The sequence below is a fragment of the Oncorhynchus mykiss genome, chromosome 9, assembly GCF_013265735.2.
Source record: "Oncorhynchus mykiss isolate Arlee chromosome 9, USDA_OmykA_1.1, whole genome shotgun sequence".
In the NCBI taxonomy this organism is placed as follows: Eukaryota; Metazoa; Chordata; class Actinopteri; order Salmoniformes; family Salmonidae; genus Oncorhynchus; species Oncorhynchus mykiss.
This window is the reverse complement of record NC_048573.1, coordinates 65,752,958-65,766,276: the sequence shown is the minus strand read 5'-3', so window position 1 is coordinate 65,766,276 and position 13,319 is coordinate 65,752,958. Positions and strand designations below refer to the sequence as shown.

At 44.3% G+C, this 13,319-nt stretch overlaps 1 protein-coding gene across 5 annotated transcripts in view; it reads right to left on the bottom strand.

The window, feature by feature from the left end:
- LOC110532701 (histone-lysine N-methyltransferase 2D) overlaps window positions 1-11,780 on the bottom strand; it is a 47,318-nt gene extending 35,538 nt beyond the window's left edge. For 4 of the 5 annotated variants that reach the window (XM_036988713.1, XM_036988716.1, XM_036988715.1 and 1 more), the window contains exons 1-15: window positions 11,169-11,780; window positions 8,779-8,855; window positions 8,482-8,593; window positions 7,849-8,060; window positions 5,618-5,733; window positions 5,211-5,373; window positions 4,892-5,063; window positions 4,426-4,540; window positions 3,930-4,108; window positions 3,238-3,668; window positions 2,035-3,002; window positions 1,719-1,856; window positions 798-917; window positions 551-655; window positions 100-281 (exon numbers count right to left, since the gene is read on the bottom strand). In XM_036988713.1, the coding sequence (XP_036844608.1) occupies window positions 100-281; window positions 551-655; window positions 798-917; window positions 1,719-1,856; window positions 2,035-3,002; window positions 3,238-3,668; window positions 3,930-4,108; window positions 4,426-4,540; window positions 4,892-5,063; window positions 5,211-5,373; window positions 5,618-5,733; window positions 7,849-8,060; window positions 8,482-8,593; window positions 8,779-8,827 (3,062 nt within the window). In that variant the 5' untranslated portion in view covers window positions 8,828-8,855; window positions 11,169-11,780. Of the gene's footprint in view, window positions 1-99; window positions 282-550; window positions 656-797; window positions 918-1,718; window positions 1,857-2,034; window positions 3,003-3,237; window positions 3,669-3,929; window positions 4,109-4,425; window positions 4,541-4,891; window positions 5,064-5,210; window positions 5,374-5,617; window positions 5,734-7,848; window positions 8,061-8,481; window positions 8,594-8,778; window positions 8,856-9,223; window positions 9,629-11,168 lie in introns of those variants that run through there. The other variant, XM_036988714.1, reaches the window with a different exon arrangement.
- Window positions 11,781-13,319: the final 1,539 nt, after the last annotated feature.

Here is a 13,319-nt window from a genome sequence, read left to right as displayed (position 1 = left end):
TGGCTGCCGTCTCAAACAGGTGTCTCTTGTAAAATAGATGTTATTTTTCAATGAGAATAACCTGCATGAATAAAGGTTAAATGAATGAAAGAGTTGTACCATTTGCACTTCCACCCGCCCTTGGGTACAGTGTGTAGGGGCGGGTCCAGGCAGTAGGTGTGGTAGCTGACGTCACAGTCGTCACAGAGCAGCAGGCGGGCCGGGTCTGAGGCTTTGCCACACACCTCACACACGATACATTCCAGACAACGCCAGCCCTTACGCAGCATCATCTTAGTCATCTGTAGGAGGGAGACAAGAGGGGCATAGCGTGGAAAATCAAAAAGAGATTTACATCTTTCATTCCTGAAAATGTCATCAGGAAGCCAGATGTGTTGTTGCAACACTTGAACCCTTGATTTTGATTTCTTATAGTGGCCTACTGTAAAGCATCTATAGGTATGCAAAAGGTGCTATAACAATGACATGTTTTATTATTAGGGAGACTATCCGTGGCGAATGCGTCTGCTTAAATAAGAAGTTCTAAAGAATAAAGAGGTTGAATGCTTACTTTGCTGTTCACACAGTATGGATGGTAACACTGGGCACACTGAGCACACGCCAGAAGCTGCCCCTCCACACCTTTCCCAAAACTGCCACACACCACACACATGTCCTGTTGGGGAGAGAAAGAGAGAAGAAAAAAACCCTGTCAGCTTGAGTTACAGCAAAGGTTCTTAAATGTCTAAGACTATCTGACATGGTAAATGCCACAGGGTAACTGGGAAATGTCAAACGGAAAAGCATGAAGCCATTACCTGAAGCAGGACAAATTTATCAGTGTTTGAGAAGAGCACCACTGTGTTCTGCATAGCCTCATCTTCCTCCCCCTCCTCTTCCTCTTTACTGAGTCCAGTGTCTGCTGCTGTCATGCTCAGCTGGGGAAAGGAACCGTGGTGTAAAGTACTTAAGTAAAAATACTTAAAAAGTAATTTTAAGTAGTATCTGTACTTTACTATTTATATTTTTGACAGCTTTTACTTCACTACATTCCTAAAGAAAATAAATGTACTTTTTACTCCATACATTTTCCCTGACACCCAAAAGTACTTGTTACATTTGGAATGCTTAGCAGGACAAGAATTCACGCACTCATCAAGAGAAAATCCCTGGTGATCCCTACTGCCTCCGATCTGGCGGACTCAATAAATACAAAATGCTTCATTTGTAAATTGTCTGAGTGTTGCAGTGCGCCCCTGGCTATCCGTTAAAAAAAACTGAAAATCGTGCCGTCTGATTTGCTTAATATAAGAAATGTGAAATGATTTATACTTTTACTTTTGATACTTAAGTAGATTTAAAACCAAATACTTTTACTCAAATAGTATTTTACTGGGTGACTTACACTTTTACCTGAGTCCTTTTGTATAAAAGGTATCTTTACTTTTACTTAAGTATGACAATTGGGTACTTTTTCCACCACTGGGAAAGTATTATACATAGAATGTATTATATTCTGATACAGTCAAGTTCCAATCAAGTGGTTTGTGTCAAATGAACTTTAGACAGAGATCAAGCTCCAAACATTCAAGATCTCTGTGATAAATTGCTGCTGTGGGTTGTATATACTGTAAAGTTCAATGTCAACATTTGATGACACAATCCAATGAGTGAGTGAATGGATGGATGATGGATGAAAGTGTCTGAATGTTTATGTATCGTCGGTCAGTTCAACTCACCAGGAACGCGTCGATGCAGGAGGCCATGGCTTTGAGGCGGTTCCTACCTCCACGGCCCCTTCCACCGCCGCCGCCGCCGCCACCACCACCACCACCACGAGGCCGCCGCTTCCCCGGGAAACTGCTGCTGCCCCGCCCCTGAAAAGACCAACACCAACCATGCCAATACCTCACATACTGAATCTAGCTATCACCCAACACAGAAGCATTTGCAGAGACAGTTTTGGAAGCTCATTATCACTGTAAAATGGCCTTCTGCTCCATGGCAGTTAACACTCATTCCAAAGTCTGTCTATGACCTGTTACTGGACCTTACTTGTTTGACCCTGGAGCGTCCCGGCGAGCCTCTCCTCTTCTTCTCCCCGTCTGGTTTGAGGGGGTCAAAGGGCAGCGAATCGTCTGTCTCAGTGAGCAGGGAGTCGGAACGCGAGCGTTCGGTGGGTATGAGGCTGAGCTCCATGGAGAGCTGTGCATCGGGCTCTGCCTCCCCTTCGGTCGGGGAGCCCAGGAAGCCAGAACTGCTCTCGTCCCCGTGACTCGGATGGCTCTGATTGGACATCTCATCCAGGAGGAGCTGATCAGGCTTCCTCTGCTCCTGGGGTTCCTGCTTGATCTTAACCCTTCTGTGATGACTATGATGACCATCTCTGTCTGCATCCTTCCCCTGCTCCTCCTGTTCTCCAAACTCCTCCTCTTCCTCAGAGTGAGTAGCCCTGACCTCCATGTCCACAGTAGGAGCAGTCTCCTGTGTGTCGGCACATGGAGCAGGAGGAGACCCTGAGCGCTCCTGCTTTGGGTTCCTTGCAGCTTCCTCCTTTAGCCCCACCTCCTCTGTGTCCACGGAAACATGCTCCACCTCTTGCGTGGAGATGGGAGGGGCTGGTGACTCTGGCGAGGTGGTAGACACGCCCTCACTGCTTCTCTTCTCCTCCAGTTTGGTCTGCTGCTGTGTTGAGGGTTTGACTTCCTGGTTCTCCCCATTCTTCTCCTTTCTGTGCACAGGGCCCAGCTCTACTACTGCTGCTGGCTCTGGCCACTGTGGCGGTTGCTGTTCTGGTGACTCCGGAGACTCAAGGACATGGCTGGCCTGGGGTTGGGGTGGCGGACTAGGAGCCTTCTCTGGCCTCTCATCCACAGGTAAACTAGAAGCCTCCTGTTGTTCTGTTGTTTCACATTGTTCTATAACCTCAGCCTGGCCCATGGGCTGTTCTGCAGGGACTTCCTCCGTTCCCAGCTGAGGCCCCTCCTCTACCCCTGTTGTTTCTACCACTTCAGCCTCCGTCCCTGTTGAAAAGACAAAATCATCTTCATCACACCACTAACACCATACACTCAGATTCTATACCATTCTTTAGTGCATCCCAGAAATTACATTGAGTCAGGGTGGCTTAGATAAGATAAAACGAGGGTAGAGTTAATCATTTTGCTCTGTCAGAGATGGAGCAGTCAACTCTACCCTTCTATCAATATCTGTAGACCATTTTATCAAGGACAACAGAAAGCAGTCCAGTCAACGTACCCAGCTCCATGGGCACCTCCTCGTCCGACTTGGTCTTCGTCTGTACCCCGGTCATCTTGGACACGTCCGTCTGTCCTATCGTAGCTTCACCCGCTGCTTCTGTCTGGAGTGTCATCGCAGCCAATGTGTCAGTCTGTCCTTCTATCGTCACCTCACCCGCTGCTTCTGTCTGGAGTGTCATCTCAGCCAATGTGTCTGTCTGTCCTTCTATCGTCACCTCACCCGCTGCTTCTGTCTGGAGTGTCATCTCAGCCAATGTGTCAGTCTGTCCTTCTATCGTCACCTCAGACCGGTCTTTCTCTGTAATCTGCATTTCCACCATGTCTGTCTGTGTGACAGGGTCTGCCAGAGGCTCTCTGTCTCGGCAGAGCGAACAGATACACTTTTCCTCAGGTGGCTCTGATATAGAGGAGCATTCACTGTGAACCCACCTAGGAAGACGACAGAGGATTGGTCAAGAATGGATGAATTAAAGTGGGCCAAATGCTACATAAATAGTGGTAGTTATCAACGTCTGCTGGTGTCTAGGCCGGGTCACTGTCAAATACAGTGTGACAACTTGATGAAAAAGGTTTATTAACTTGCCAATTTAATCATTCTGAGGCAGGAGACGTACCTGGGGGCAGGAGACGTACCTGGGGGCAGGAGACGTACCTGGGGGCAGGAGACGTACCTGGGGGCAGGAGACGTACCTGAGGCAGCTGATGCAGCGCGGCAGCATGACGGGTGGTTCCGAGGCTTTGCTGCAGACACCACACATAGAGCTGCGGGTACGTTGGCAGCCCTCACACACGGCATAGTTGTCAAACCAGTGGGTTGAGCCGGGCAGCGTCAGACCATGAGCACCACAGTCCACACACACCCGACACCTCTGATATGAGGAATACATGGGGGAAATTAAATGAGTAATTCACACAGGAAACACAAACTGATACATTTTCAGAATTTATCACGTACTGAAAAAATATTATATTTCTGCATACCCTTATTTTAATTTACAGAAGTAATTGTCATTCAAATGTTTCCATTGAAAACCTCTAAAAAGCAAAAACAAAGCAATAACATGAACCATTTACAGTAAGACATGGTCAACATATGGGAAAGGACTTCTAGGCCTTTATAGTGCAGCGTTATCCTTCTTCCCTAACAGAGGAGACTATCGTCAGTGGAGGTGAGACATGGTCTTACTCTGCACTTCCATGTGTCGGAGGGAAGAGAGGTCATGGCTGGCTGGAGACAGAAGGTGTGGTAGCCCTTATCACAGGCATCACATACTAACATCATGGAGTCTTCCCCTGGTTGCCTGGAAAATGTGAGAACCCAAATTTTACCCTCCAGAGTCGACCTATTCAATGACAGCTACATGCCTCGTTTCTAAGACCCAATAGACTTTGACAACTGCCAAGACTTTTTCCCCCTGGTAATGTCACATGATCAGGGAAACCCCTGCCCCTACTGATTGAGAGCATGTGGTAGTAGATTGTCATGGTAGATAGTGTTCAGGAACGGCTCTTCACAGTCTCCCAAATCCCACATCAATTCAGTGAACAGAAAATGTATTTTACAAGTAAAAAATTGAGAGCTTTTCCCATTTTAAACAAAAATATTACCAAAAAATGTGTAATGTGAGATTGGGCAGCAAAGAGACACTCACCTGCATGTCTGGCACACTTTACACTCCGGGCACTGCCACCCTGATCTCTGTATGGGCGTGGCACTGATCTCCAGACAGGAGGCGTGGTAGTGCTGCCCACAGCCTGTACAGAACAGCAGGTTTAGCAGCTCCCCCGCAGAATCACAGACAGCGCACCACGCCTCCTCACCCGCTGGAGGGCAGACAAACCATAGTTAGCAAACCAAGTGACCAAATCGTTACACAAAGCACAGAGGACACACACACCTCACTGTTACAAAGCATAACCTAATAATCGAGTTTGGGCTTTGACCTCAACTAGATTGGGAGGTGTCCTTACCCATCTCCTCAGCCTTGTCCACGTGCTCTGGACAGAGGAGAGCCAGGAGCTTCATGGACTGGAAGGATCCGCTGGCAGCAGAGCAGGGGAAGTGGTAGAACCGTGAGCAGCCCTCAGCATGGCAGCGGATGGTAGCACCCAGACGCTTGCAATATTCACACAGCTAGAAGGAAGGTTCAAAGACAAGGTTACGGGTCAGAGACAGTGCCAGTAGGAAGAATTTCAGGATCCCACAATTGAAATTAATTAGAATTCTTAACTATTACTTCCAGATGGTGTATATATATATTTTGTTCTTCAACTGTACCACTCTAGGGTGCCTACATGTTTATTCCAAGAACAATCGCCAAATTGTGACTTCAGAGCTTGCACAGATTTCTATCAGAGGTGTCATTTGTTTAACCTACCCGCTGTGTCCCTGAGATGACGGCCTTGTCCACATTCTCCAGCTCCTCTTCAGCCTCCTCCGCCTGCTTCACTCCCTCTGACCACACAGCACACCAGTGATGCACCCAGCAGCCCCCTGTTCACCACAACACACGATTAGACACTTCTCATCTGTATGGTTCCTCGCTTCTGATCAGGATTATATCTCTCCTGGATCAATCAATTTGCTTTAAAACTACAACAGAGAATGGGAGGTGAAATGGGATTAGATCTAAAACAAATGCCTAGAGAATTTTGATTAAACCCTTTCCAATATGGTTTTGGGATAGGTTTACTGTGCAGGGTGCACACTGTGTATAATATCAACGGTGGGTATAAGGTATTTTAATGTAACCTTTATTTTACCAGGTAGTCCCATTGGGGTCAAAATACCTCTTTCTCAAAGGAGACCTGACCAAGAAGGCAACTCGAGTAAAAAAACTAAATCAAAATGTGATGAGATGTTTGAAATCAAATTGTATGTCACATGCACCAAATACAACCTTACAGTGAAATGCTTAATTACAAGCCCTTAACCAACAATGCAGTTAAGAAAAATACCTTAAAAAAGAAACGAAAGTAACAAATAATTAAAGAGTAGCAGTGAAATAACAATAGCAAGGCTATGTACAGGGGGTACAGAGTCAATGTGCGAGAGCACCAGTAAATCGAGGTAAATGAGGTAATAAACTCAAGAAAAAAAAAAAAACGTCCTCTCACTGTCAACTGCGTTTATTTTCAGCAAACTTAACATGTGTAAATATTTGTATGAACATAACAAGATCCAACAACTGAGACAAACTGAACAAGTTCCACAGACATGTGACTAACAGAAATGGAATAATGTGTCCCTGAACAAACGGGGGTCAAAATCAAAAGTAAACAGTCAGTATCTGGTGTGGCCACCAGCTGCATTAAGTACTGCAGTGCATCTCCTCCTCATGGACTGCACCATATTTGTCAGTTCTTGCACAAAGGCACCTGCAAGTTCCCGGACATTTCTGGGGGGAATGGCCCTAGCCCTCACCCTCCGATCCAACAGGTCCCAGACGTGCTCAATGGGATTGAGATCCGGGCTCTTCGCTGGCCATGGCAGAACACTGGCATTCCTGCCTTGCAGGAAATCACACACAGAATGAGCAGTATGGCTGGTGGCATTGTCATGCTGGAGGGTCATGTCAGGATGAGCCTGCAGGAAGGGTACCACATGAGGGAGGAGGATGTCTTCCATGTAACGCACAGCATTGAGATTGCCTGCAATGACAACAAGCTCAGTCCGATGATGCTGCGACACACCGCCCCAGACCCACCACCTCCAAATCGATCACACTCCAGAGTACAGGCCTCGGTGTAACGCTCATTCCTTCGACGATAAACACGAATCTGACCATCACCCCTGGCGAGACAAAACCGTGACTCGTCAGTGAAGAGCACTTTTTGCCAGTCCTATCTGGTCCAGCGACAGTGGGTTTGTGTCCATAGGCAACGTTGTTGCCGGTGATGTCTGGCGAGGACCTGCCTTACAAACAGGCCTACAAGCCCTCAGTCCAGCCTCTCTCAGCCTATTGCGGACAGCCTGAGCACTGATGGAGGGATTGTGTGTTCCTGGTGCATCTCGGGCAGTTGTTGTTGCCACCCTGTTCCTGTCCCGCAGGTGTGATGTTCGGATGTACCGATCCTGTGCAGGTGTTTCATGTGGTCTGCCACAGAGGACGATCAGCTGTCTGTCCTGTCTCCCTGTAGCGCTGTCTTAGGCGTCTCACAGTACGGACATTGCAATTTATTGCCCTGGCCACATCTGCAGTCCTCATGCCTCCTTGCAGCATGCCTAAGGCACGTTCACACAGATGAGCAGGGACCCTGTGCATCTTTCTTTTTGTGTTTTTCAGAGTCAGTAGAAAGGCCTCTTTAGTGTCCTAAGTTTTCATAACTGTGACATTAATTGCCTACCGTCTAAGCTGTTAATGTCTTAACGACCGTTACACGGGTACATGTACATTAATTGTTTATGGTTCATTGACCAAGCATGGGAAAGTGTTTAAACCCTTTACCATGAAGATCTGTGAAGTTATTTGGATTTTTACAAATTATCTTTGAAAGACAGGTTCCTGAAAAAGGGATGTTTATTTTTGTTGCTGAGTTTATGTACATGTAGGTAGAGTTATTAAAGTAACTATGCATCGATATTAACAGAGTAACAGCAGCATCCCACCTGTGTCATCAAAGAGTGCTGCCAGACAGGATGCGTCGGAGTCTGAGAATCCGATGGAAGACAGGTCATCGTTCCCGGGCCCTGGCAGTGAGGAAGCGGAGGGATCCAGGGCGGGCCGGGAGGAAAATGGCCCAAAATGTCTGAGTTCCCGTTGTCCGTGCAGGCTGCGCTCCACACAGTTACATAGAACACAGACCCTTACACTGCTCTCCCTGTGCAGGCAGAGACTCAGTATTAGACAGACAGCATGCAGGTAAATGGATCCAAATAAGGCCTAGCTTGTGGATCAAGAAGTAAAATTACTAAAGCACTCAATTCAATTCTATTCCATATTATACTCCATACATTATACTCCTCCAACATGAACAAACACAGAAAATATAAAACCCAGCTAAGACTATTTGGGAGTACACCTCTAACTGCATGTCTCCCATGTAATGCTGGGCAGTGCACTACAGCCCTCATGATCTGAGGATATTTAGCAACTCTTGGTAGCACAGTGGGAGTTTGAAAAATCAATATTTTGTGGTGAATGTTATATGGGTATGACTTGTTAACATATAGGTATTGCCAAAATAAATCTATTTTTTTCTAGCACTATGCCTTTGTTAGGGTATCTGAGAAGGGACTTACACATCTGTGCTGGAAGAGGCAGCAACAATTTCAGAGGAGTCCTCTGCAGCCAGAGGGGCCTCTGACTCCCCCTCTGAGGGGATTGGCTGCTCCATAGGGGCGCTGTCATCAGCTGGGAAAAGCATTAGTCCACATGTTTTAGGACTTACCCATTGAACCTATATTTGTCTTCAATTTTAAAGAACATTCCAATAAGCTACTGTATGAAAATCCATGCAACAAATTGAAAAATAAAGAATTATTATAATTAGCAACAACTACTTTTTTTCTGACACCACAGCAGGTATGTTATTGTACCTGTCGGTTCAGAGTCATTTTCTTCGCAGTTTGATTTCTGCTCGTCCATCCCCTCTCCTGATCTCCTTGACAGAGGCCTGAAACGTAAACAAAGTTGCCGAATAATATTAGAGGTAAGGCACATCATAATTTACCAAAATTAACAACAAAAACATTAAATATACACATTATTTACCACAGTCGTACGCGGGGAATAACAACTACCGGTAGTCACATTTATGCTATCTGACGTCCAATCGCAAAATCCAGCGAGGCTCAATTTCCCTTTGTGCCCGGCAAAAGCCCAATATTTCACATTGATGCAGTATAACAGCTAGATTAAAATAGATATCCGACGTCAGCTAGCTGATTTGGCTAACGTTAGCGTATAACCTCAGACGTGACAAATTCACAAGAACTGTATAAATAATAAATATAGCTAGCAAGAAGCTTATTTAATACAAACCTTTAGCTATATGCATGGGACACTAAATGCATAATTTTGAAACACGTAATTGATTAACCGCGATCCAATCTAGATGAATGAATATGGCTGTTTATGTCCTCAATTTAGTTGAAACCGCAAGCTAGCTAACGTTAGCTACGTCGTTAACTGGTAGCATTCTTGCTAACAAAGTAGCTCGCTAACGTTACTCGGGATTCGCAAACTCTGCATGAAAATAGCGTGTCAGTGACTAGCTAACTAAATAAATAATACATGTTTGAAGACATTTCCATCTTTGTTTTGCCAGAAATGCATAATCCAAACCCACACAAGTCATGTATGGAAAAATAACAAAATATAGGAACTGAAATGTTGTTTTCTTTAAATAAAACAACCCTAAACCGAGATACACAAAGAAAATACAACTTCCTTGTACATTACTTCCTGTTGCAACTGTCAAAATCGTGCTAAAACCCTATCACTGTGCAGCATAGTTCCGACTAAATTATACGGACTAAAGGTACATTAATTTAAAAAATCCACAATTGTATGAGTAATCGATTTGTGATACGTCAACGATGAAAAAAACTACATTTCCAACTATGTAGCAATATGACAGATTTAGTGAGAGTTTAAACCAGTTCTAGCCACACAACTTTCTGTAAAACTCAGGAAAGCATTGAGCCCATACCACCTCCTCCAGTAATGGCTGCAGCCCGAATGAGCCCAACAACAGTTTATTCCAAAATCTGCCTGACGTTTTCAGTTTTCAAAGTGGTCTTATGTCAAATGGTCCACACTAATTGTTGTGTACAGCTATGCCTTAACCCTAAAATGAATGAAAAACAGGGGATTGGATGAGAGCTGAGAAGACAATATCTGTCCAAACCTCCTCTACTGTGAAGTGTGAAACACTAGCTAACAACAAATCAAATGTACCTCGCCTCCACCTAATGATGTAATGTACGCGTATGTATGTATGCGTGTAGTGCACAATGGGTAGCCACATTGAGGGTTACTTTGGCGTATCCCATTCAACAAATGTCACTAACTTGGGCCTTGAAGCAGAAACTCACAAATCCCAGTGTTATAGGCTACCTGTGTTTACAGCAAGCCATGGTTAGTTGCTTGCGTAACAATATGTTCCAATGCAATTGGTTGTGTTCAGATCACAATTTGCACATATTGCCATGAAAATGAGCAGAGTGCGATTTACACATCAACACCAAAAGTTGGCACATAGTTTGAATCATATAGCTAACGTTACTAGCTGTGTGATTGAAATAACGCTGAATATAATGTATGTGTTTGGGGGACTAGTCAATTTCCCCTGCACTGAAGGGAGACTAGTACAGCACAATGTTCCACTGCTACCTAACGTTACTACACAGCCATGTAACTAGCTAGTCATGTAACCAAACCCAATAACTAGCTATAATCTATCAGCGACCACTATGATGATTACTGTAAACTCAGACCACATAACTGAAAGCCACTGACAACACACTTATAAACCAGAGAACTCCATTTGTTTGCTAGCTAGCTCAAATCAATGCGTCCAAAACGGCAACTCCAAAACCTCAAAAGCGTGTTGGCATTAACCGTTAGGTAAACTCGCTAGCGAAGTTACATGTTAGTTAGCTAACTAGGAAACAAGATAGTTAGGTCGCCTGCCAACTAAGGCACTCACTCAGTTGGCTAGCTACGCAGTTGAAATAATAAGGGTGTTCAGTTTAACTAAATATGTAGCTTACATTTACGTTAGCTAATGTAATTTGAGTGAATTATTATATGAATTTGTGTTAGCGAGTAGCTAGTTAACTTAGTGTCGTTAGCTAGCTAGACGTTAGCCATCCTGATCAACGAACTTAACGTTAGCTAGCTACAACCTAGCTAGCCTTAAAGGTCAGAGAAATTGATTCGTCAAATAAGTTCGTTAGTGATGTTATTCAACCAAACGACTCACCTTACAATGAGATGGTTGTGTCCTCATACATCCAAACAATCCATATTTGTAGGAGTCTACACAGTTAAATGGTTGATGCTTGCCTCATTTTACTTAGCGGGCTTGCCGGCTGGAGAATGAGGTGAGTGGGGGAAGTGCACGGAGTGTGGCTGGATAACTAGCCAGCCACGGAGCTCGAAAGACAAGAATTGATGGCCAGTTGCTAACACGCCGTGAAAATTGTTAAACAAAAAGCAATGGTCGACGAGTATAACATTATAGCCAATCTTCCATAAACATGCACGATCGACAGCCCAATGTTCCGAAACATAGGGGAATGTTTAGTAGTTGATGGTAACTCAATTAGATAGACAGATAACGTTAGCTAACTAACGGCACAAGTTAACTAGCTTCTCTGCATTTTACTGGTTCGGACTTGCATTAAGTTGGCATCCGATATTCGACCCAAAACTGAGTAATATCTCAATTTATTAACGTTAAACTTTCAGACATTATCTGAAACAATGTTTTCGACACCTAACGTCTTAACTTTAGCGAGCTATTCCTGTCCGGATCACCACTAGTGTGTCGGTGTGTATGTTCCGTCAAGTCGCTAAAACAACAACATTTCTCATGTCTGCAAGGGAGCATTTTGTACGCGCCTCTCCAAGTTGTTATCTTATTGGCTTTGAGCTGAACTAGTTAGCTATCTTAACTTGTTCAGGGTTATAATATTTTAGTGGATAGCATATTCTGATTTTGAACTTGTAGGACGAGATTTTGAAAATATTTTTTTACACCATATGTTAGATCATCAGACTGAGCCCAATGCAAATTCATTAACAAGGCAAAAATGTGACTCGTCAATGTCCATGCACGTTGTGTATAGAAGAGCGCATGAAACAATAATGGAATATGATTGGCTTTGGATGCCTCTATTGTATGTTAGATTTTAGGAGGATACATTGGCTATCGTGTGACATTCGAGAGGTTATGGTATTCATTGCTATAATTGCCTCTTTCTTTAACACATGCCCAGATTCAGTCCCACTTCTCCTGTTGAACCGGCAGGCTTCTTGCCTTGAATGACCCCTTCACCCTTCCCAGAGTCCTAGTATGTTACTTTCCCATTCTATAGCACTGGCCCATAATGGCATGCAGCTCCATGGTGACTCCTGTCTCCTGGCTATGCATTACCATGCCCTTATCTGAGAACATGGCAGCATGTCCCACTGATCTTGCATGTTTTTCAGAGGAATCAATCAACCTCATTCTGCCCACATCCACCTAGTTCCTAGTACAGTTGAGTTTCTAGAAGGATCAGGTGCTCTCTCACTTTGGTCTACACCACTGCAACTCCCATTTGACTATCATTTATATGCTTGGACCAATGTATTTTCCCAGTCCAAAATGCTTCTTCTGGCAATTTAGTTATTGCTGCACTTAGGCCTAATTCTAGGTAGGATATTAGGCATCTCTGATTCCTCTTTTCTGGATGTGGGCATTAATGCTTGGATCAAATTCAAGGCCCTGATGCTATATCTTGATCAAGACACTCATACGTGACACTTCATACTTCTGTATGTTGGATTTCTGTGGGTAAGAGTATCCATTGGTTGAGCAAAAATTATGCATATTAAACAATGCAATGTTGCACAATGTTTTGCAACATTGTACACAATAAACATGTCTCAACATTCACTCCTGAGCCCTGACTTTGTCACATCCAGGACCAAAACATGTTCGTGTCTCACAACCTTTCACCATACCGAATTTCACCCCAATTTTTTAATTGATGAAAACATGTCGGTCCATCTGTCTATCCACATTGAATCAATATTTATGAGGCCTACACCAGTACAGACTGTTCAACTTTCTATTAAAAGATCTGCTCTCAGAGATCTCTCCCAGATCAGAAGAATAGTTTTTCTGGCTATGAACTAACTAACCATAAATGATTGGTTGTGCTGGTTTGGTTTTCATAACGAAATAGGCGATTAAGATACTGGTTGTCCTGACAGGATTACCCAACTCCCACTCAATTTTAGCAGGATTGGATTGGATTTTTGAGGGCAGGGACTGGTCGGGATTCTCTGACAATCTGACACTGCTGTGATTGGTCAACAATGGTAAAAGGTGGGTGGTATTATGTTGTGGGCTTCTCCCGTTGGT